This window comes from Alnus glutinosa, chromosome 4 (assembly GCF_958979055.1).
Source record: "Alnus glutinosa chromosome 4, dhAlnGlut1.1, whole genome shotgun sequence".
Lineage (NCBI taxonomy): Eukaryota > Viridiplantae > Streptophyta > Magnoliopsida > Fagales > Betulaceae > Alnus > Alnus glutinosa.
The window spans coordinates 10798034-10824080 of record NC_084889.1 but is presented as its reverse complement, the minus strand read 5'-3'; the positions used below and the strand labels follow the sequence as shown (position 1 = coordinate 10824080).

At 37.9% G+C, this 26047-nt stretch overlaps 1 protein-coding gene across 1 annotated transcript; it reads right to left on the bottom strand.

Annotated features, from left to right (window-relative positions):
* Window positions 1-16610: 16610 nt before the first annotated feature.
* LOC133866457 (transcription factor MYB123-like) lies at window positions 16611-17920 on the bottom strand. The gene is made up of 3 exons (XM_062302991.1): window positions 17783-17920; window positions 17503-17632; window positions 16611-17421 (listed from the first exon to the last, which is right to left on the bottom strand). Exons 1-3 carry the CDS (start codon window positions 17913-17915, stop codon window positions 16833-16835), a joined length of 852 nt encoding a protein of 283 aa, XP_062158975.1. The 5' UTR covers window positions 17916-17920; the 3' UTR covers window positions 16611-16832.
* Window positions 17921-26047: the final 8127 nt, after the last annotated feature.

Sequence of the window (26047 nt, the reverse complement as noted above, 5' to 3'; positions counted from 1 at the left end):
TTGTTCTCAAATGCATTGGGAACTCAATTTATATAAACGGTCAAAAAATGTTAGCACTATAGATTTTCTTTTAAGGCTCATGAATGACAAACGGTCATAAGACTCATAACTATTAACTGTTACAAATCAAAAGTAATAAACTTTAATAATGACAAAATGTTTGAAGATCAAAAAGCCATAAAAACAATTTTTTAATAACCAACGGTTACAAAATAAAAACTCATAAATATATATTTTAATAAATCAATTTTTTTCTTTGCCATAAAAACTCATGAATATATTTTAATATCAAATTGTAACACATTTAAAGATGGCTAAAAATGAAATAATGTTTGTAACACACATATTACAACAATGCGTAACGCCATAAGGCCATTAATCATGAAGGTCACATGTTTGGGCACCACTTGTTTTTTTAAAGGGAATTACTACACTTTTATTTTCACACTCAATCATTATTAAATTAAAATTTAATAGTAAGTCATCATTTATTTAATAATAATTTTAAAAATTATGTTAGAGACTGAAAAAATAAAAATGTGTTTAACATTATTTATTTATTTATTTTAGCAATAACGGGGGAAGGAGATGGCGTGACATCTATTTATGTGGAAATGATTTGTGGGGGACGTTTTACCGTCCCACAACCGACATTTTTAATTAAAAATGATTTTTTTTTAATCAAAAAGTAACTTATGATGTAACATCAAAAGTTACTTTTTGATAAAAAAAAAAAATTATTTTTTCTTGAAAAGGTGTGAGCTCCTGTCCTCTGTGAATCACGCCTCCTATTTATGATGTTTGCGAGTTTGAAACAAGAGATGAGAAAATAATTGATCGAACAGAATTAAGTAAAAATAAATTTAGGTATTCTCTTTTCCGTATATTTATGAGTTTGAGAAATGAGAACAGATTGAATAAGAGTGTTTAGCAAGTGTTTTGAAAAGTGCGTTGAAATTTTTGTGATCAAAAAAGTGTTTTTGATTATTGAGGTTTAACATTTATTTGGTAAATTATTTTTAAAGTGTTTTGAAAATTGAAAAAAGTGAAAAGTGTTTGGATGTTGGAGTACCCAAAATGTTGTAAGGTCCAATGGGCCTTAGAGGAAAGGCCTATTGGCGCAAAGGCGGGCGTAACCCTAACCCCAACACTCGAGCTCACCAATCAGAGGACATACGGGAACATCTCCCTCTGCTGGGGCCCAAAACGAAAGTGAGCCATTGAGGAATCATGATCCATCCCATTAATGACTTGCTAGTTAAGAATAGGGATAACTTCACAAAAGGGTACCCAACTATAGCGCTTTTTTACTTAAGGGTACTAATGTAGCAAAACGTTCAATCGAGTGTATGAATTTATCAAAACTGTTCAATGTAGGGTATTCCGTCGCCCTCCGTTCTAAATCGATAACAGAATTCAAAACACGTGGATTTCACGTGACTTTTTAAATGAAACTTTCGATTATGCCCCTCACTCCTTCGCTGGCGTTGTCCGCTTTTCTGTGTCTCTCAACTCCAAGCTGAGGAAATTTATGTCCTCTCAGGCTCTCACAGACGCTCTCTGTCTCTCGGCCGCCCAACGTGTCGTCCTGCTACAAACTCCTCAATGCAAAGCTGCCAAAGCGGCCACGTAACCAAAGCTGTTCAAACTCGAAGTCGAGGAAGAACTCGAACTCCTCTCTGACTCTCTCACTCTCTCTCTGCAAAAAGAAGAAGAACAGGAGCCATGGCCGTTTCGTGCCCAGAAGCCACCAACCTCACCCCTGCACCCTATTCAACAGAGCACATCCTTTCCAACACAGACGCCGATAACGCCAACAGGACCTTGTCATTCTCTACAGTCAAACTACCCCACCTCACCGACTTCGTATTGCTTAATCAAACTACCCCCCGCATCGATATGCACATTTTGGTGTTCTGCAAGAAGTTGTTGATTTTCGTTCTTAGCTGATCGTCGCTCATGCTTTCCACTCCTTGAGGAACTGGCTTCCTTTTTACCCGGTAGAGTTGCTGAAGCGTGTCTTTTAGGAGCTCTTCCATCTTAAAGGATTGAGAAACAAATAGCCAAGCACGGTATTTGAAGTGTAGCTTCACTTGTGCATCATCATACACTTTCCTTACCAAGGTGGTCTTGCCCAACCCACCCATGCCGACCACCGAAACCACTTCGCGTCCAGTGTCACCCTGGAGAAGCCAGCTGATAAGCTGCTTTTTGGGCTTTTCGATGCCCACTAGATCAGCCTCTTCTAGCAGAAGGCCGTCCTGTCGACGGTGATCAGGCCATGTCTTGGAGTCAACTAGTGTAGTTTCGCCCCTGAATCTCTGCCGTCCCTCCGAAATACTTACGACTCTGGATTTGATGCGTTGTATTTCTGAAGCAAACTGATGGCGAGCTTTCAAAGTCTTTATAATCTTAGTAAGAGAGGCATGTAAAAAATCATTGCCAGGTTGAAGTGTGAGGCGAAGCCTGTACTCATCAAGAGCATCTTCAATATCATAAGCTACATCTCTCACCTGCTTCACCCACACCTCGAGTTGAGGAGTCCTCTCTTCCATTTCATCAGCAGCTCTTAGGAAGGCCTTGATTTGCTCAAGTTCGTCTTCGATCGACGCAGCTGCTTCCTTGACCCCCTTCAATAGTTGCACCTCTTCTTGCGCCAAGCTCGTGAGGTTGTCGAGGACATAGTTTACTACAATTTCAGCCATTGTTTCTTAATTTTTCTTCAGCTAACCAGCCTTTCTGTTGTTGATGGTCTTTTGTTTTTGATCAGACTGTAAAGAAGCAAGGCCAAACCTATTTTGTTGTCTTTCTTTGGTGCAAAAACAAGGGTATACGTAATTGGTGATTTTTGACTTGCACTTTAACTAGCATCGGTTACTTTAACAAACACCAAAATCAGCTAAGATGCGGGGGGCTCTGCCCCGGTCTCAACACTGTCATCAGGGAGCTGGTGGTGGCCCTCTGGGACCTCTACGGGATTGGACCCGTGAGCGAGTTCGTGTCCAGATGCTGTAACTTGCCGTTGGAGCCCAGCTTTTGAGGGAGAGTTCCGTTCAGCGAGTTTGTCCATAGGAGTAACGTGTCAAGTTCCGGTAACTCGCCGATATTTTCCGGTATTTCGCCGCTCAGCTCGTTTTCCAGTAGGCTGATCCTGGTGAGTCTCTTCAAGGAAGCTATTTCTTGAGGAATTGCCCCTGATAGCTGGTTTTGGGACAGGTCTAACACCTTTAGAGCTTTAAAGTTCCCGAAACTTGCCGGGATTTCGCTCGAAATTCGGGTCTTGAAGAGCAGCAACTCCTCAAGCATCTTTAGGTTTCCGAATACAGGTGCAAGAGTGCCGGAAACATTGGTATTGGAAATGTCCAAGTACCTGAGATTCGATAAGAAGGATAATAAATTTAAATGAATATATTTTTTCTTCGTAGAGGGGCATAAAGGGAAAATTTGTTTAAAAAATCACGTGAAAGTCACGTGATTTCATTTCCGTCATCGATTTAGAATGGAGGCTGACAGAATACCCTACATTGAATGGTTTTGATAAATTCATACACTCGATTGAACGTTTTGCTACATTAGTACCCTTAAGTGAAAAAGCGCTATAGTTGGGTACCCTTTTGTGAAGTTATCCCTTAAGAATATGCAGAAAAGGAAGGTGAACCGTTGGTGGTCTCCTCTCTAAAGAAAGCCAGCCAAAGTCTTGACTCATAACTAGTCTGCCCTTTGGAACCCATTCGATGAGGGAAGGAGGTGACAAATGGAGCATTCACAACAACTTTTTTATAGCCACTTTTCTTTCTTACATATAGAAAAAATGTAAAAAAAAAATTTATAAAAAATCACCCACAACAGGATATCTTATCGGTTTTCTAAGCATTGAGAATGCTACAGTTTTACTCAATGTATAAAAAAACTATTGTGAATCCTCTCATGAAACAAAAGGAAATAAAATAACCACATTTAAATTGTACGAAGGGATATGTCGAACTCATAGCCCACATTTCTAAGCACTTCTAGAGATGTCCACTTATAATTTGATAACCATTTTAGCTAGGATGTGAAATTATTCCAATTTGTTTACTTTTCTTTATCTATTCAATTAGGTTTCATCTAGTTCGCGGCAGATATCCTGGAATGACTATTCATATCATTACTTTATTTGACAAGGTCTATTTCTTGGTAGAATAATTATTTCCTTATTACGAAGAGAAATATATATTTCTTTAAAAAATGAGAGGAATACTTAATCCTAAATGAATAGATTATATTTTCCACAAAAAAAAAAAAAAAAAAACCAAAACCAAAACCAAAACCCCCTCTTTACATAGTGGCCACATATAGAGTTGGAGGTGATTGCACCACCCCCGGAACACATCGTGGGTCCCAAGCGTCATCGGGGGTGGCCTGATAAGTATTTGGGGGTGGCTGACCCACTAGTTTTCAAAAAAAAAAAAAAAAAAAATTGTGTGTTTTTTTTTTTTTTTTTTTTTTTTTTAATAATTTGAGTTTTTAATAATTTTTTTTTTAAAAAAAAATAATAATGTGGGGTTTTTTTAAATAATTTTGATTAGATTCCAATTTTTTTTAAACAAAATAACCGGAGCTACCATGCATTAATCTAAAGAGGCACGAAGGCAAATACAATGGATAGAGGTACATCGTTACCCTACACACTAAGCCAAAAAAATCTGACTTGAATGCTGCCTACAAATAAATTAACAAATATTATAAGGACAAATGTTTGAGCTACTCTTTAACAATAAAGCACCACTAACAAAGAAAACATGGCTTATTTAGCTAACAAGCTATAAAAAGTTTAATAAAATCTGCAAATTTAACAGATAGACTTTCAATAACTACTCTAAAAAAACAAAGAAAAAAAAACTACAGAGAGCACCAAACACAAGTTGACGTCGAAAGAGAAACTGCGCGTGTCTTGCAGAAACCGGTAGAAAAACATAGATCTGGCCTCAAAAGTAGATGTAAAAGAAGAAAGTTCAACCAAACTTTCGCCGGCGACACGGATGAAGAGGCCGCTTCCCTACGAGACGTCTTGTGTTAACCTTCTTGCCTAAAGAAATTAAAAAAAAAAAAAAAAAAAAACACAAAGCTCTATATTCTTAGAATGACTAGGAGACCCAAATCTCTATAGCCCTAGAGCCCTAGAAGGATTAGGAGAATAAAAGATCTATAGTCCTAGAAGGATTAGGAGAATAAAAGCTCCACTAGATCTAAGCCATAGGGAGAACAAAAAACCTTCATAGCTCTAGAATAACTAGGAGGGAAGCATCATTAGGGGGAGGGAGGCGTGGAGCCTCCCTCCTCCTCAAACACATCTCTTCTTTCTTATTTTTCTCTCTAGGGCTGGCCCTCTGGCTACGTTATATTTTTAAAGTATATAAGTTGTTATAGAAGGATTAGGAGGGAGGCGTGGAGCCTCCCTCCTCCTCAAACACATCTCTTATTTCTTCTTTCTTATTTTTCTCTCTAGGGTTTGCTCTCTGGCTACGTTATACTTTTAAAGTATATAAGTTGTTATCAAATTAAATAGTAGGAATATCCATTTTATACCACTCTTTTATTCTTGGTAATAATTATTATATTTTTCAATAAAATACATTTCGCAAACCAAACGAAACATTGAGCTTGTTTGGCAAAGACGTGTACAGAACAGAATAGAACAGAATAGTGGACTGTTTATTTTGGAATTAGTAAAAAGTGATGATGTGATATAAAATTAAAAAAAAAAATTGTATAGAAAAGTGAAAAAGTTTTGGATTGTGGTGGATTTTTTTATTTGAATAATAATAAAAAAAAATTATTGATGTGATATAAAAAATAAAAAAAAAAGTAAAAATATTTTGATATTAATTGGTATTAAAAAATATAAAAAAGTGTAAAAAGAAATACATATACAATAACCGTATTACTGTATACTTCCGTCGCTTGACAAACAAGGACATTAATTGTTTACTTGTAATCACAACTGTGTTACCATAGATAAGTCAAAAGGCCTAAAGCTTTGAGCCCGATAAATACTCAAAGGCCTAAGAAAAGTACAATCATAAGTCCACTGTCCACCAAGTGTTATTCTCAAAACAAGATAAAGAGCTTATCTTACTAAATTCTTTCTGTTCTATTTTTTCTCTATCAATACCCTACTGACGTAACTATCATAGGTTTACGGCTGTCACCGCTTCTGTAGCTGTTTTCTTATCTTGAGGTGGCCCGTCGACCAGTCCATCTATGCGAAAATTTGCTTTTGCACGCTGAAAATCATTATGGCAAATGACATCTTCCGTATCAATAGCTAATAAAAGTTTCTAAACAAGCTATGTTTTTAACTTTTCAAAAGAAAATATTATTGAAAGCATTTCAAACAAATCAAGAGGGATAATGGGATATCGTTACTCATTTTCTTTTTGTTCAATTTTATAAGTCCCATGCCTATATAGCATTAAATACTCTTTTCACATATAATATTGTCATAGATTCATTACCACTCAGTATGGCCATCTTTCATTTATATATAAGTACACTTACACAGTTTTTAAGAGATAACTCAATCGATTGAGGACCATATTTCATGAAATAGAAGTCACTAGTTCAAATCTCTTATCTCTTTTTTATTTGGACATGTAAAAAAGAAAATATATATATATATATATATATATAAAAGAACCCCAATCAATTCATGGCACTAACTGGTAAGCAAAAATCTGTGCTGGGTGTCTGCCAACACAAAGTTGTTGAATCTTAGGCAGCTTATTTTTCAGCAGTTGGGTAGACTAAGGTTTTTTTTTTTTTTTTTTTTCTTTTCTTTTTTAATGAAAAGAAATCCGTTTGTTGAGATTTAGACTAAGTTTTTCGCTTTTGTGGTTCCCTTCCGATTCGATGAAGCGGGTTTAATTGAAACTGATATTTTGTTCTTTGGCTAATTTGCCAATTTCTATGATCTGCTCTGCTTGGCCGGGATTTTGTTTGGAGATGGAATGTGGATGAACTCGGACCTCCCAAGTCCCAAGGGCGGGCAACAATACAGCCTTCCGTCCAACTCCAATCCCATTGCTTAAACGGCGTAAAAAAAAAAATCATAAGAAAACGTCTGCTTAAAGCGACAACATTAATTGGCTTAAAAGAGACTTGAGTAAATCTAGACCATTCATTTTTTTTTATTAGCCAGATCCTCAAAGAATTCCCCTATCAACTTGGGCCGTTGAAAAGTATTATGTATTTGACTTTTACTTCATTACCTTGTTTGTTATAGAAGCCACGTGTCTTATTTTTCCCCCCGCCTTTTTTTTTTTTTTCTAATTAAATAAGGAAAATGGTTACATAATAAGAGGATTATTTCCACTCCTGATTCAAAATAAAGAAGAAATTAAAATCGTATAAATGAAAAAAAAGGTGGGCACTACAACAATAGACCCAACACAAAATAAAACAATGCTGAAATAATTATAAAGGGTAAGGTAAGAAATAGGTAAAACAAATTACTATGTACTCTCAAAAGGCCTCACAAGGTGATTATAGAATTGGTCGCCGTGATGTCGTTGGAGGATTGGTCGTTAATGAAATTCGGAGAAGATTTGGCGGTGGTCACTGGCGAAATCTGGCGGCAGGTGGCTGAACATGTGGTGGGTTTAAAACCGATTGGGCTCTTTGAAAATGAAAAATATTGGGTGCTTTTCATGTATAGTATATGCTTTTTAATGACGTATCAACTCTTTAATAGATGCAGTAAAATATCATTTTTAAAGTCCATCTTTCTAGAAGAGACTCTTTATTAATACCTAATTATAAGCATCTTTAGATTAGCCGACTACGCCAACTCCTACGTGTCCTTTTTCCTATCACACCATCATTAATACTTGACGGTTAATAATTTCTTACAGTTGTTCAGACCTTGAATGCAAGCTTTTGCTTACAGAAGAATAATTGTGAATTATATCCCAATATATATGATTATCTCATTACGGCTCTTGCTGTTATTTCAACCGTTTGTGTACAATGAATGATGGATACACATGCAAACTTTACGGCCTTTGTTTCTCAAAAAAAAAAAAAACCTTTACGGCCTTTGCTTCTAGAAGTTGTCTGGTTGGCAATTGGGAAGACACAGCTTTGCTCATCACGAGACCAGAATGTTTAGAGTGGATATAAGTTAAAAACAAAATCTTAAAAATGGATTTTCTATAATTTATAACTAACTGTTCAAGCTCGATCTTATACAAAAACATGTTTTATGTAGTAATATTCATGTTCAAAAATTATAATATACCTCAAAAGCTTAAGCACATATAAAGATACATATCAGAAAAAGAGAGAAAAACACATTAGTTATGCAAATTATTGAATTAGACGCTCCTTTAGCAAATTAAGGTCATCAATTATTATGTATGTATTTAAGAGAATTGTTGATGCTAATTTTTTACCGGGTGACGTGGCGTGATCAGAAACGTTCATTCTTCTATGTGCTGGCCTGCAAAACAAGAAAGACCCGCCGGGGGTTGGCTGGCTAAGCCTCCTCCGACGATCAAGTCAGTCCAGTGTTTATGTGAAGAGGGAAGACAGAGAGAAAGCGAGAGAGAGTCCAAGAGAGAAAAATCCCCCCGTCAAGTAGTTCTTATAGCCCTTTTATATCCCTGCATGCTAAATGTCTGTTTTACCCTTGTCAAGCACACTGTCCAATGGGGACGTCTGATATCTTCTCTGACTTGATTTGACTGGTCCCATAATTATTGAAGGCTTCCTGCGACCAAGGCTCACTTCCGGGGACTAACCCATTCCGGGGTCCGAAATCCCACTCTGGGACAAACCTGGCCCCACTCCAAAGTGGGGATAAATATTTCCCTAACAAGAATAATTTCTATAGCAACTTTACACAAATAAGGTTCTTTGAATGTGCCTTTCAATAAAATAAAATAAAAAATTGCCACGTCAGCATGTAAGACAAAAATTTTAAAAGACAAAAAAATACCATATTATTTCTTGTTCTCTTTTACCGTCTTCTAAACTCCACAACATCTCCATGCCCCCAATTCTAGATCTTTAGTTCTTTTTGAAGCATCTTCTCTAGTTAATCAAGTTTGCATTTTTTTATTTTTATTTTTTCAAGTTTTTTAAGGAAATAGATTAAAAGAAATGATTTTATTTTCACTCCTGATTCGAAAGAAAAAGACCGTAAATGCCGATCGTGAAATAAAAAAAATAGTAAATTTCTCAACAACAAATACAACACAAAATAAAAATAACAGAAAATACATATATGCCGTGATCTTGTCCCTCGTGGGCATTGGGAAATGTTGCTGGTGATTCTCCTAGATGCCGTGATCTTGTCCTTGGACATGGGCTACAGTCAAACGAGATGCCTCTCTCTCTTTTTGTCTCAAGCTTCTCTTTTTATTTATTTATTTATTTTTGTCTCAATTTTTTCTTTAATTCTCATGTTATTCTCTGTGAATGAAAAGGATATCCTAAAACGATGCTACGTCACTCTAGAGAAAAAAGGCAAGAAATTTTGGTGACTTAATTACACGGGAGCAACAAAGTAAATAATCTTCTTCCTTTTTTATTTTTCCACAATGACGTGGCAATTTCTTATTAGAGGGCGTAAAGTCCATATAGAAATTATTCTCAACGTAAATATTTAGAGAATCTTAAAAAAGTTATCTTCTATTTAATTTCGGAGACGAATTTTGATAATACTCATAGTTGATAAAACTAACCTAGTAGTAGATGACTTTAAAACCAAAAGAGTTAATACCATGTGAATCAATCTATCAATTAACTAGATAATAAATTTTTATCAATACTCTAGTAAAAAATTGTGGATAAACTTTGGAAATCTGAATGATGAGGCACATTATATATGTTCACATGTGCCTGCTAGTCCAAGAAATGAAACTTGTTCACATGATCAGCTTGAAACTTGTAAATCATTGAGCACCATGTTCACATTCTCTGTACGTGGAATGAATCTCTTTGCGGTGATTGGAATGAAACTTGTATTCATGGAGAGGTCGGTTTTAAGGTTATAGGCATGCTTTCTTATTTGGAAGATGAATAATAGAGTTTTGGTGGATCCAAAGCAGAATTTTGAGTAGCAAAATTCGTGAAAATCCAAAATAATGACTGCAACATTTATTATTTAATTTGGCCAGTGTTAGATCCTGATTTGCAAGGTTTTCTGTCAATAACCATAATTGTCTTTTAAGGATTGGTCGTCACGATTCACGTGGCATTAGTGAACCGTGCGCTAGCTGTCACAACTCACATGCCTTCGGAATCAGGAAATACGGAGACAATCATCCTTTTCCATGGAAGCTATATACCCAAAAAAAAAAAACAATAGCTTATAAATATTAATGACAGTGCGTTAAAAGTGGCCGGGTTAACCGTTTGATTTATTAATTAGCTGTATTACTTTTAATGATGGTAGTTGATCTAGATCCTTTAGCTAATTAAATTACATAAATTCACTTCGACGAACCAAATTATCTGGCATATTATCATTTTTAATTTGTTATTTTAACTAAAGTTTAGCTAAAAAAAATCTATTTTTGTTATTTTAACTACTATTTTTAACAAACTTCATACATAAAAATTTTCAAATATTTCTCTATTTTAACTAAACACCGAACTAAGAGTATTCCCAACAAAGGCTCCAAATTTTAACTAAAAAATCTACTTTTGTTATTTTAACTACTATTATTAACAAACTTCTTACACCAAAATCTTCAAATATTTATCTATTTTAAATAAATATTAATTTTTTATTGATTTAAGCAACCACTCCTAACAAATGAGGAGAGAGGGAAAAGTGAAAAATAAAGTAAAAGGGGAGAGGAATTCTAAAAAAATAAAAAATGAATAGCTCAGAATTTGTGAGCCAAATTTGGGGTGAAATTTTGACAAGAGGCAAACTAGAGAAATTATAGAGAGTTTGCTGAAATGAGTTTTTTGAGATATTCACTAAAATTTAGTGAAAACTTATTGGAATGCTCTAATGTGGCAGTTGTACCCATCAGTTTTGTGGACGTACACTGCCATATCAACCGAGTGTCGGGATAGGGATAGGATATAAACTTTTTATAAACTGGGTTGTAAAAATTCCTCCAATCCAATTTATAAAAGTATTCACTCTAGAGAACCTAGAACTTAGTCCCAAAAGGAACACAATATCCCAAGGCCGGCCAAATCCAGCCAAACTCCAGAAAACACCTGCAACCACACAGAGAGCAGAACACAAGCACCCAACAAACATCAATCAACGCTCATGTCTTAACATCAGACCAAGCACTTGATCTCAGAACCAGCAACAACAACTAAACAACAGAAACTCAGACAACACCCAACTACAAAACATAGCACACTAAATCAAATTCTGCAGATTTCATCTAGAAACAAGGAACAGAGAATTTTGGAGGTTCTTGAAATTAAATGTCCTTTAGCCACGATCCTAGCCTAGAATTCCCACCTAATATGAGCCAAGATTGCTTTCTCAGTGCAATTCTGAAGGTGTTATAAAAGTATTATGTGTCTATTGAACATATGATAAATACATACTATTAAAAAAATATGTGATGTCATATGGTAAAGAATACACGGCACTTTTTTAAAAAAATTCTTCAACTTAATTTATAAAAAATTTATGTCCATCGAGATGCAATGGAGTATAATATTATTTAACAATTCTCATTGGCGAAGAGTAGTTATATAACCATTCCTAATAAAAAAAAAGAGTAGTTAACCATTCCCCCATTAACGCGACCATCATTAATTCTTACAAAAATGTCGTTGGCCGGGTCGACGTATCGTGTCTAATTGTTCAAATCTCTGGTCAGCCTGGTGGGTCTTTGTGGCTCCTTATTCCGCCCGTACGGTGAGATGATATCGTAGTCAGGTCAATAAATAACCTTTTTTTTTTAAGTTGCGCGCAGTGCAAGTAAGTATTAAAGGTATTGTGGCGTAACTTGCCTTCTCTCTTTGAAAAGGCCAGCAGGCAGCGGTGGCAACTCCCGGGGCCGTGAGAGGGTTTGGAGCTAATTAAGGAGTGCACTTAATTTCTCTTATCTTGGGCCGGAAGTAATTAAGCCAGATTTGATGATGCAAACTGAGTTTCATTTCTTGAACCTTGACGGTTGGCATTCCGTCCAAACTACACCTTCAAACTATACTTGCGACGTAACATGCATCCTGTTACTTGTATGTCTTCAAACTCAATCACACAATCGTACGTTGTTGTTCATTACAAGTTTTTGTTGAACAATTGTTTTGCCCGAACCCAGGCCTTCTTTTCTTTAATTTGCACGTGTCTTGTTGGTGGTTGTATTTCAATTGCATGAAAGCGTCTTTCCATTAATGCGGACAATAATTCACAGACAACGTATACTCAAGTTTCAACAAAGGAGAAAAAAAAGTTTCAGATGGGATTAGTGGTACTGATCACTAGTGCGTAAACGGTCCAAACGGATATATATAACGTCTACACACTATAAAAAAAATTACATTTTGCCACTTGCAGGTCGCCACGTGTATCGAGGCCATATACGTGGCAAAAAGTTTGCCACGTGTAAATCAGTTTGCCACGTGTAAATGGCCATGTGTGCTAGGCGTGGTAGTTCTGGCCGTTGCGAATTGTATAATTTGTGTATAGTAAATACACGTGGCCACTATGCCACGTGGCCCATAAAACACGCGGCTGACAGTCTGCCACGTATATATTACACGTGGCAGACTGTCAGCCGCGTGTAGTAAATTACACGTGGCAATTTTTTAAATTTTAAATTTTAAATTTTTTAAATTATTTTTGTTAATTATTATTTTTTTTTGATTTCTTATTTCCGCCCAAAAATATCACAAAATCAAATTACATAAATCAATAATTAATAACTTGTTTGTTAACTACACAAATCAACACAACAATATCTGCAAATTTGAATACCATATATTAATAAACGTGTTCGTTACTGACAAACAATAATCACGCAAAATATCTACAAATCTGAAGGGCATTCCTGCGGATCACAAGGTATCGTCCCAGGCGTGTACTCGCCAACCGGCAATTGCTGGGCAATGGATGCTATAGCGGGCAATGGTGTCCTGACAGGGGAGTACTGGCTCAGCTGTCGTCCAATAGGCAACAACGGACCAATCGTTGTCGCATTACCTGCAAGTAATAAAAACAATTAAAGTATATAAAATTATATGCAAATTTAAACAAGTAATGAAAACAAATTAAAAATAATTTTGTCGTATACACAATATGAATCATACCTGCAGATGTACTACTAACAGACGACGTATTACCTACGTTTGCAGGTGAAGACTGCTGAGCACAGGGTATACATGTGATGATCCCATAGAGGTCATGAAGGCCTCGAATTGTCGCATGCGCTGCTCCAAGGCGCCATTCCTCTCTCTCTCTCTCTCTCTCTCTCTCTCTCTCTCTCTCAGCCCAGGATCCGGACGTTTTGGTCAGGGAAACAGATCCCGGCCGTGATTGGAGAAATCACGAACGACCAGATCTGGTCGTTTGTGGCTAGATGATTCTACTGGCCGCTGGATCCCGGACAGAAGGCAGACGTCCGGCCATGGAGTTCTGGTGGTCTTGAAACGGTGATGTAGATCCGGCCCTTTCACGTCCGGACAGACGGCGAGAAGTCCGGCGAGCCATCCTTTGACGAAGCGCTGGTCTTGAAATAAGGTTTTTGCTAAAAGGGCATTTTTGTCTTTAAACATATGCCACATCAGTTTGTAAAGTTTTCTTTGTAAAAGTTTAAGTACCTTTAGCATTTCTCCTAAAACAAATGGATCCTAAATTTTTAATTTTTAATTTTTTGGTAAATTTTGGAAAATGTAAAACTAATCCTTAACCTATCAATTCTATATGTGAAAATAGTGCATACATGTTCATATATATATATATATATATATATATATATATATAAAAGAACTAAAACCAAATTGTGAGTCGAATAGATAAATTGTAAATGAAATAAAACCAATTCAAAAATTAAACTAATTTTATTTTAGAATGAATTAATTTGGTTTTTAACCAATTCTATGATTTGTGGAGCACCTCCTTACTTTTATACGAGACTGTGCAAGTCTCTGTTAGGTTGCTTAACCTATTGACAAGTCACCTTCTCTTTTCACTCAAGTCAAATAGGTTGCTAAAAAAAAAAAAAAAAGGAAAGAAGAAGAAGAAAGAATACCCCGCCCGGGCCACCCTACTGTTATAGCTAATTAGCTACGGAACACCCACCCGGGCCACCCTATTGGCATAGCTATAATCTTAAAAGTAATATTTCTTCATAATTTTTGTATAATATTTTTATACAATTTTTAATTTTTTTTTTTTTTTTAAGATCAACAATTGAATATTTAAGGCCCACGTGTAAGAAAACAGATCCAATGATTAATTATTAAAAAAAAAGAGAAAGTTGTTAGAGTTGTATAAAAATTATACGAAAGTTGTACAACAATCATTTCTCATAATCTTAGAACTATATGGTTCCACTTTCTAGTTATGGAACACCCGCGGGCTACCCTATTGTTATAGCTATAATCTTGGAATTAAAAGGAATGAGAGTAATGCTAAATAATACATGGTCATTTTATTAGGTTGATACGACAGTGCTTATTAATTTTTTACAGTAGGTGAATATAAGAGCGGATATATACTATCACATTACCTACGGCTCATTAATCTAATGTGCAGTAGCTTTTCTTTTTTTCTTTTTTTATTAAATAAAAAAATTAGATTTCTAATTTAAGATCGAGGGGAAAGGGTCTAGAAGGGACAATGTGTGGAACCTTCCTGACGCACAGGCAAAACTTTTTATTTTTTATTTTTATTTTTGTAAGGACTCCATGACGAATGCCTCCTGACTATAAGATAGCATCTTTGGTCAGTCCATCTACTCCCAAAAGACTAAAACAAGCTTTATTTTAGAAATATTATGGCAGTGAAGCTAATTATTTTTCAGTCAATTCCTGTTCTTAAGTGTTTCCGTAAAATCTCTTTTATGAAAGTCCTGATTGTAATTTGTAAGCACTGATGCAAGCTGCAGCAGGAGTGAGTAGCCATTATTTCAATCAAGTTACCCATGAAGTGACCTTTGATTTGGTAGACCACATAAGCGTGAATTTGATGATTAATTCGGTAGGCTATACGTCCATCTAACGGTCAAATCAAGGGAAGATATTGCATTACCCACCACGAAATTTTCTCAACTACAGAAACCTTAGATATTATTTGTTAGTTAGGGATATGGCAATATCAGCCTGTTCTACCTGCAATTCAAAGCCCAAAAAAAAACAAAAAAAAAACCGAGTTTTGGAAGCCAATTCTTAGAAAAGAAAAATCATATAAAGACGGGATGCGAATCCTTAGAAGAGAAATCACTAAGACTAATGATTTTTTATTTATTTATTTATTTTTTTATATCAGTTTGGTGTACACTAAAGGTTCTTTTGAATTTGCGATTTTAAAAAGTACAATTTAAAATAACAATTTTAAAATGTGCGATTTGAAAAAAGTGATTTTTAAAAACGCAGGTAAGTGTTTGACAAAATCGCAGTTTAGCCTTTAAAATCTCAAATTGGCCTTTAAAATTATGCGTTTTCAAAAAAGTACCTTCTTATCTGCGATTTGAAAAAGTATATTTTTTATATTTTCAAATCACAATTTTTAAAAACGCAGTTCTCAAACGATTTATGTTCTGCGATTTGGTTTAAAATTGAACTTATTGTCTACGAAATCACAATCTCAATTGCACCATAAAATACATTGAATGTAGAAAGTGTTACAAAAACACTCTTTACACACTTTTTACACACCCACCCTCTCACATGAAATGAAATTCACATCACATGAACCCACCCCATATATAATAGTGAGTACATAAAAAAAAAAAAAAAAAAAATGTAAGAAGTTTCATTTTATCTTTTCCCTTTTCCCTTATGAATAACACACCTCAACCACTAATGCTCATATAACTATGACAGGACAAACTGTCAATGCTCAAATAAGTCTTCACCAGCTTTAAGAAGAAAGTTAAATTTTCACCGCACAATTGGCACACGCAAGAGGAACATTGGGTCCCCGTGACGACATCATCGGACAAAACAAATGCAAATGAAATAATTCCAATGATCATAAATTTTGAACGGTGGTCCTAATTTTGTATCTTTTCTTGAAAAGAATAATAACTAAGAAAAAAGAATAATAACTTAACGGTGGAACCCATAAACAGGCAGGTGGCTTAGACAAGCTTTGAACTTTGCCAAATTTTGGCCATTATGAATTTATGATTATTTTCGTGCAAAAAGTTTTAAGTGCTTTTTAAAGATGGAAATGATCTGGACTTACATCTACAATGTCAATTGCAGCAACCATCTCTCATAAACTATTTTGTCCAAAAATATCCAACAAGGATTTTAATAAGCAAATTTGCTGAAGAAATGTTAGAGGTATTAAATTTTTTATTAAGAGATTGGTACTGAGATGATGTAAAACTTATTTATTAATACATGTATTATTATTCTTTTATTAATTGTTTTGATTATTTCTAATAAATGAACTCTACATCATTTTAGTACCCATCTTTCGATAGAAAAGAAATTGGTAACATAGTATTTCTCGAGCTCAAAATAGTGATTACTTACGAGACAACAACCTAAAAATAGTAATTACTCATAACACAACAATCTGAAAACAGAAAAAAACGCAGGCTTGTTATTTATTTATTCGGAAATGCTTGCTGCACAGTTGATAATGTTGTCGTCTTCTTCTTCTTTCTAATGTTGACAATGTTCTTTTTCCTGTGTCATGGCCACTCCTGAGAGTCTAGCAAAAATGCCAAAGATTCTAGATCCAAATTAGCGTGGTCCTCAAGACAGTAACTTGCGGTCCAATCCTTGAACAGTGTTTCGTCGAAATGTGGGGACTGATCAGGACCCATGCCCATGTTGTTGTTGAAATTATAGTCCCCATCTGCGTATTCATGGCAGCTCAAACTGAAGAAATCGGAGTCTGGAGCACAATTCTCGTGAAGCTCTTCAGTTCCATGGTGAAGTACTTCTAAATTATCCTTATCTTGACTTTGAAGTGCTTGAGGCTCTAATGGGTCTATGGCAGTTGAGTTGAGAGAATGATGTTCCTTTGTAGATGGCAGTACTGGGATCAGCACTTTGGTGCATCTAATGGCCTTGGTTCGGATTACGTGGGACGGTGCCTCGCCTTTTTTCTGAGGCTCAATTGTCATCTTTCTGTTTCGAGATCTGCTCAGGGAACTTTGTCCGGCAGGTGGTGAAGAGGATTGGGGCGCCTTGGCTTTCTTTCCTAAGGTGGTGTTCCAGTAGTTCTTGATTTCATTGTCTGTTCGCCCAGGTAGCCTTCCAGCTATTAGAGACCATCTACATGTGACGGAGAAATTAGTTTTACTCCTATAAAAATGACTGAACCAGAGAACAGAGTGAGAGGGAAAGGAGTAGCACCTGTTACCAAGAAGATTATGGAGTCGGACAATGAGTTCCTCTTCATCATGGGATATGTTACCTCTCTTAATATCTGGCCTCAAGTAATTTAACCATCTGAGTCTACAACTCTTACCACATCTCTTCAGACCTGCATTTTTAACGAGTAATTTTCTCTGATATCTTTCATTAAAACAGAGCAAGAGACATTCAAAAATGGTTTAAGAAAATGAAAAAATTTGGAAAAGAAAAAAAGCAGCAGCAAAGTTTTGCTTGAATATACTAGTATATATGTATGTACCCGCTCTCTTGGGGAGGTTTCTCCATTTGCCTTCTCCATGGGCTTTAATGTAAGCAGCAAGTATTTTGTCTTCCAAGGCAGTCCATGCTCCCCGGTTGAGTCCTTCTTTGGAGCAGCATGGACGCCTCCCCATCTCTCTCTCTCTCTCTCTCTCTCTCTCTTGTGAAGGAGGCCCCATGGTCTCTTTATAGCGCATCAAGTCAAGGTAAACGCCAGTGAAGTCGGACAGGTGGCTGTCATAAACCAACTTTTTCTGCTTCGTCAGTCATTGAGGTGGCAAATAAAGTCTTAACAACAATAATTATTGTGTGTGGTAGGGTTGGATAATTGGATTTCTATGACTTACAAAACCATATATTATTGTGCTTTTTTTTCACTAGACACGTAAATGGAGACCGTTGGTTTGTTGGAGACACGGACTCACTAGCTCGATCTAATGAGTTACAAGAGCTCTTACATCACTTTGATATATGTTGGGAATTGGGTCGACAGCTCACTCGGCCCACAAAATACACATGTAAACCCTCAAAAACGATCCATAAGTTTAGGTAGCAGGGAATACAACCCAATAACAGTGAGGTGCGCTCCAAGTTCTCAAATCTCACAAAGCCGGATATATTCATAATTTAAGAAATATGGGATGCTTAAGCCTGAGTCATCGCGGCTGAAACGTGACAAGAAGGTAGTCACGACAAAAACACCAAGTCCAAGCAAGGTAAAAGAGATTTTTGGTCTTGATCTTATAATTCATACTTAGTGCATTCATATTTTTCTCAAATAATATTGACTTAAATATCAGAGTTATTTCCTGCCGGCACTCCCAACAAACTCTAGTGCTTATTGGATCACCTAATGATCAGCGCCAGCTCAGTTCACGCACAGCTGAATCCAATGAAGATAGGCGACATCTCAGTCAACAACTAATTGAAAATAAACAATCACTTTGTAACCATTACAAATACAAGCACTGCTAGACGAATTTAGTAGGCAGCAAATTACATTGAATTCTCTTATTGTTTATGGTATCAGAGCCTCAAATTGACTAACGTCTTATTCTCACCATGTCTACTCAAACAAACACCCCCACAATCATTTCCACCACCCACATCAAACTCACCAGATAAAACTATCCCTTCTGGAAAGCCCAAATTGTTCCCAATCTTCAAGCTCATTATCTCTTTGGTCATGTTGATGGGTTAATAACCTGTCCTCCAAAAACTGTTTGCGATGCAACCATAGATACCAATATAGTAAACCCTGCCTTTACTATTTGGTACCACAAGGATAAGTTGATCCTTTCAACCATCATCTCCTCCCTCACTGAAGGGACTCTAGCTCTTGTTGTTGGACTCGAAACTGCTCGAGAAGTTTGGCAAACACTGGAGCAGCATTTTGCATCTCAGTCCCAGGCACGACTCCTGCAAACTAAACTGCAGTTGGCAACCATGAAGAAAGGTGCCACCTCCATCGCTGATTATTTTCAAAGGGCACGAAGTTTTGCCCACACACTGGCTGCAATTGGACAGCCAATTCCAGATTTAGAACTGGTCTTATATATTCTAGCAGGTTTGAGTGTGGAATATGATCCACTCCTTACCTCCATTACTACCAAAACTGACCCCATCTCTCTGGGCAATCTTTATGGTCATCTGCTCTTGCATGAGCTTCGTATAGAACAGCACAACTCTGCTATGGACTTATCTATTGCATCTGCAAATGTTGCTCAGTGCAACAATTTTGTTCCATAGGGCCAAGGCCATGGACCGTTTTACTCCTCTGGACGCTACAACTCACGCAACTCTCAATGTGGCAGAGGCATGGGATGGGGCAGAGGAGGCCCCCATTCCAATTCTTTTACATCAGTAGTTGCAGGATCACACCGGACCACCTGTCAGGTCTGTCAACGACCTGGTCATTCAGCCTCAACATGTTGGCATCGCATTGATCATGCCTATCAATGCGATACTTCCCATCTATCTGCATATGTCACTACTGCTCCGTTTGTTTCAGCGTAAAATGATTTCTGGAAAATAATTTCGGCATTTTCCGGTGTTTGGTTGGGGCGAAAATAACAGTCAACGAAAATCATTTTCGGTTTGACCGTAAAAGCTTCTTTAATTTTCGGAAAACGATTTACGATTTTTAAAACCGTAAATCGTTTTCCGAAATTAAGCTCTTCGTCCTTACACGCATGTTTGATATCCAATCGTCAGAATTTAGCAATTGTCAATCGTCGGGATCCAGTCGGTGCTGGAGTCCGACAACATCCAGTCGCCGGAAACCTGACGGCGCCGGAATCAGCGGCCGGAATTCTGCCAGTGCCAGAATCAGGCGGCCGGAATTCTGCTATTACCGGAATCCGGCACTGGCAGACCAAATTCCGGCCGGAATATCGCCGGTTTCCGGCCAAGACGGCCGGATCTGGCCAAAACAGTCGGGATCCGGCTATTGATCCGGCCGGATTTGGCCAAAACGGCCGGGATCCGGCCGGATCCGGCTACGGATCCGGCCGGATCCGGAAGATTCCGGCCTGAATCCGACCATTTTGGCCGGATCCAGTCAAACTTTTTCGCCGGAATCCGGCAACGGTAACCGGACGTTGCCGGGTTCCGGCAACAATTACCAAACTCTTATTTTTGCATTTCGTAATTTTTTCGTGCGAACCAAACACCGAAAAATATTTTCGAGAAAATCATTTTTTCTGAAAATGATTTCGTCGAAATCATTTTATGACGGAAATCATTTTACGTCGAAACAAACGGAGCATACATTGCAACAATCTCCTGACTATCAGTGGTGTGCGGACACCGGCTCCACGAGTCACACGACCAATGACTTGGTCAATCTGAACATCAGGGCACCTAATGGTGCTGACGTTCTTTCATTTTTGCAAGTGTGAACTAATCCAACATCTAACACTAAGAAACTATTAGAGCATTCACAACAGCTTCCCAACCATTTTGCCTAAATATAGGGAACAAAACTACATTTTGCTTCCCTAAACAAAAACACCCCACAATAGCTTCCCTTCATCTTTCCCTATAACATTAAAATATTATTTTTAATTTTTTTCTTTTGTTTTTTTATTCATTTCTTTTCTTCTCTCTCTTAGACTCTCTCGTCATCTCCCCTTCTCTGTCAGAGAGATCTCAAGGAAATTGGGTTAGCGTAGAACGGATCAACCGGAGCCGTGGTGGAATCAGACGACGACGAAATGTAATCCTCGATGTTGATGAATTTCAGGTCAGCTGCAAGGTCCGCGAGCTCGACCTCGCGCAGTCCCGCGTCAACTCCACCCTTCTCCGCATCGACACCATTGTCAACCGCTCCAACTGCATCGAAGGCGTCAGGATGGCCCTGGAGACCGAGGACTTCAAGTCGGCTGCCAAGTACGTCCAGACCTTCCTCCAAATCGACGCCAAGTACAAGGACTCCGGATCCGTTCAGACGGACTAGAAGGCATCGTGCGCAAGAAGCTCTTGGCAACCGTGGATCATCGTGACCACAACACGATCTTGCGCGTTATTCGGATCTATTCACCACCGGGATCGGAGGAAGAGGGACTGCAGGTCTACGTTGGTTACTTGAAGAAGGTGATCGCAATGAGGGCGAGGTTGGAGGGGAGAGAGAGAGAGAGAGAGGAAGAAGAGATGCTTGTTGCTGTGTTGTAGAGATGAGAGAGAATGGATTTTTACGACATTATAATAATGCCTTGGGAATGCTACAGTGCTTCCCAACGCTTCCCAAGGCATTGGGAAGCATTGTAGCATTCCTAAGGAACAGAAAAATATAGGGAAGCTGCTGTGGGTGGCTTTTTATGAATTTCTTGAAATTTTTCTTAAAATTTAGGAAACATAACTCTTATAGAGAAGCTGTTGTGAATGCTCTTATAACAATCTTGATCTTTCTTTATGCAACCGAACAGACAAAAAAGTTACTCATACTTGGAAAAAAGTAAAATCACAATGTTACGAATTAGGGCTCGAAAAATATCAATAAGACTAGACAATCAACGCAAATGCCTATAAGTCGAACTCCAATAAATGAGAATAGTAAATTTTTTTTGTTCTCTCTCTTTCATTTTACCTGCTTTCTTCTTCATTTTCCAATCGACTCGAGGAGGAGGGAAGGGCCTCATCTCTTCCCTCCTTTCTAGCTTCTCTTTCATTTATGTCCTTTTATCATTTTGTAGGTGTTTGGTTAGTAGTTTTTCTAGTTCTCCTCACCTCTCTGGAGGTTTTATCGATAATCTCGTACGACTTATCCTGCCCATAATTGCAGCCTCTGTGTCTTGGCTTCTCCACTGTGCCGGTATCTTCCTCCACCATGTTCTCTGTTGGTTTCCCCGCGTCGGTGGCTGTTTTTGTCCAAGTTCTTAGATCTAGTTTTTTTTAAGCTAGATCTACATTCCTTCGATCGTGAGCTTCTTCTTCTTCTTCTTCTTTCTTCTTCCTTTTCTTTTTTGTGCTGATATCTTGCTCAACAAGTACAATATCATCGATAAAAGAAGGGATAATCTTCCATTCATATCTGCTCCAAAAATTGTTGAAGTGTCGTGTTTGCTTCCCTTTTGGTGTGCCTAAGATATTGCGATTGAAAACTTTTGAGCGCCATCTTCGCTTGCATCTTCAATCAACTGTCCATACCGACTCGATCTAAGAGTGTCGTTTCTTTCGCAGAGCAGTTATTATATCTAAACAAGTGCATCGATCATTTTCCACAATTCCATATAAAATAAACAAATTGCATCCCTTCCAAGTATCTTTTATATATATATATATACACCATGTTCATGTGCAGTTCTGCATAGGTCTACATTCCTTCGATGGTCTCTGACTCTCTGCCTCCCATGTGCAGGCTTGCCTTATTCTGTGCCTCTTTAGCTTCTGTAACCACATTGTGCGGCCTCTTGAGAGGACCGGGTCACTTATTTGACCCATTTTCTACTCTTTGTAATTATTTCAGCACTGTTATAGTTTGTTTTGGGTCTATTGTTGGGGAGCCCACCCCTTTTTCGTTCACAGGATCAGCCACTTCTTCCTCTTTTGGATCAAGAGTGGGAAGGCTCCTCCCCTATAACCTTTTTTGTTATTCAATTAGTAAAAAAAGAAAAAGAAAAAGTCAAATGCCTATAAACCCTATAGACTTTAAGAATTCCTCCAAAAAGACGCAAACCAAAAGCTGGAGAAAGCTGGAGGTTTAGGGGTGTAAATCCGGAGCGGGTTCCCGGGTATTGGGTGAAACCCGGGAACCGGCTCCGGGTCCCCGGATTTTATGATTTTTACACCCGGGCCCGGACCTGGGTATCCCGGATATCCGGGGTGTCCGGGTACCCGGTTTTACACGGGTACCCGGGTAAAACCGGGTATCCGGTCCGGGTTATATTTAAAAAAAAAAAAATAAAAAAAAATAAAATTGCCCAATTGGGTCCGGTTTGATGACCACGGTCTTGCTATCACTGACTGTGGCGGTGCTGGTGATGGTAGTGCGGGCAGAGGGGTACCATCAATTGGGTCCGGTTTGATGACCACGACTTTCTGGTCGATGATGACTTCGTCGGCGGATTCAAGGACGTAAAAGCCGTCGGAGTCCTCGACGGCTTCGATGTCGGCGAAGAACTCGAAGGTCTTGGACTTGAAAGCCAGGGCGAATTTCTGGAACATTTCAGAGATTTGTGGGGGTTTTGAGGACCCATCTGTGTCCGTCATTTTACCCAATCCTCATACAGAAAACAAATATAGACGGACAGAAGAACCAGCAAACAACCTGTGGTATATATCAAGAACCAAAATCCTCTCAGCAAAACTGGAAAAACAGAGCTACTCACAGTAGCTACAAACTACAGCAAAGACAGAAAGGTAGGATTTGATGAGGAAAAATTCTTAAAACAAGCAAAAGAGAGCAAACAAGCACAGATCGAACAAAACCCATGAGTTCCCTTTCTTTTTGAACTAAACGTAACCGAGAAAGCTTCAGAATTAAGGCTCACCTACCTGAGATCGGTTGGTTGATCGAGCGGACCCAGTCGAAGCCCTAAAGACAAAAATGGATTTGATGAGGAAAAACTTTCTAATAAGCATGTAGTGACCGTGTCGACTGTCGAGTGAGAAGTGAGATTGTGAGGAGAACGGCGGCTTGGGGGGAAACCAGAAAACGTAGGGCAACAAAAATTTTAAGTAAAAAGACGAAAAAGCCGGATCCTATTTAAGTTCCTAAGCATGTAGTTCAGGGGTAAGTGGGTAAATTTATTTTTTTAATTGCTGAAACTACCCGGATCCGGGTACCCGGGTATATCCGGGATTTTTTGAAATAAATACCCGGCTCCGGGTACCCCGGATACCCGGATCCGGGTATCCGGGTTCCAACCGGATTTCCCGGTTTCCCGGAGCCGATTAATGCCCGGAGCCGGATTCCCGGCCAGTTATATCCGGTCCGGATTTACACCCCTATGGAGGTTGCATAACCAAGACAAAGGTGGAGGCACGGGTTCAACATATCATATCTAGATGTATCAATTTGAGTTATTCTGAATTTGAGATTTGTGTGATCAAGCTTATGAAAAATGAAAAAGGAAGGGTATGACCGTAACTAGTCACTCTCATGATCATCTTCCAAGTTAAGTCCATTTACCCACTTTAGTTCATATATATAACTCCAGTGTAAAGCTTAGTAAAATTGTAAACCCTCCTTATCCTCGAAATTAAAATGACTGTAACTCTATGTCATAAATATCGGATATATTGAAAGTGTTAAGTTGTATATATTGATGTTGTGAAGGGATTTTCGCTGGTGAAGGTGTTATGTTGTAGAGTTTATGGAGGTTTGAGTACTGTTGAATTTTAGGGTGTCGATTTTTGTTTTGATGATGTTTTTGTGATTATGGTTGTGTGATGGTTATGTTAAAGTTGTGAAGGAGAAAGGGTTTTGATGGGTGAATGACGTTTTGGATTGCTGTAGTGTGGAAGAGTTAAAGTGGGGAAGAAAAATTTGGGGTTCGGGTGTCTTCCGAACATGAAAAATGCATGGCAGTGCATTTCATTGAACAAAGTTTTGTTTTGCTTGATTAGACCTAGCTAGCATAGAGGGGTTCGATCGTAGTTCAATCGATCAAACCATATCAGGGTTGAAGTGGGTCACATGTGTTAGTAAAAAAGTGTGTTTTAAGTTCGTTTGATCGAAGTGGGAGTTCGTTGGATTGAACGAGTGGCATAAAGGTTCGATTGATCGAACTATAACATAAAAGATTAAATAGGCTTTTTGAGGAAGTGGCAATTAAGAAGTTTAATTTTAAAGAATACCTTCTATCCGGATGGACTGTAAATCCCTCATTTTACAGCAACTAATTATAAGTAAACAAGTCATCTAAAACCATAAAATACTATAAACACAAAAACACTCTATCCTCTGAAACAAATGACAAGTCTTCACCTGGTTTGTCTTACTCGGGATTTCTTCTTTCTACGGCCTTTCATCCCACAGCAAGTAAACCCATTTTCAATCGCTCCCTCTACGACTCATTTGGTAGACGAGGACCTGCCCCGCTTTGTTTTCTTCCGGCTGATATCTGAGTTTCATTTTATCACATTTTTCGTTGTATTTTTTTTTTAAAACACTGCGATGTAGAAAAACTGGTTAACTCAGCAAGTAGAGAATTCAGGTAAAGATATTGAACCCAATCAGTAACCAACCCAGAAAGAGAACAAGAAGGTTTCGCAAATGGAAGAAAATTCTGAACAGGCTTCGTGTCCAAATTTACCACCGATACCCATTTCGCGAATTCTGAAAGGCATGCCTCATTGTCCTCATTTTCTTCAGCTTCGGAGCTATTCTGAAGTGGCGAGGAAGAACTTGATGGCTGGGTGGGACCGAGCATTTGAAGAAGCAATCGAAGAAATCCATTCTTTGACGGCAAAGAATTTCTAGGTTGAAGCCAGGGAGCTGTGGAAGACTATGGAGGACCTTTAGAGTTTGGGTCCTTTGGGATACAATGTGTTTCAGCTGAGGAAAGGATTGGTGGACTTAATGGAGGTGACGGAGGAGCAGAAGTTGTCTAAATTGGAGATTGGGCGATTGACTAGAAAGGCTGAGTCTCATAGAATGGAGAAGAGCACGCTGGAGAGTATGATTTTGGACCTGCAGCAACGGGCTCAGAAAGAGCATGCTGTTATGGTGGAACTGCTGAAAGAGGTGGCAAATATAAAAAAATTTGGTGTTTTCATGTTTAATGTTTAGTGTGTGTTTAGATAATGTGTTAATATCTGATTA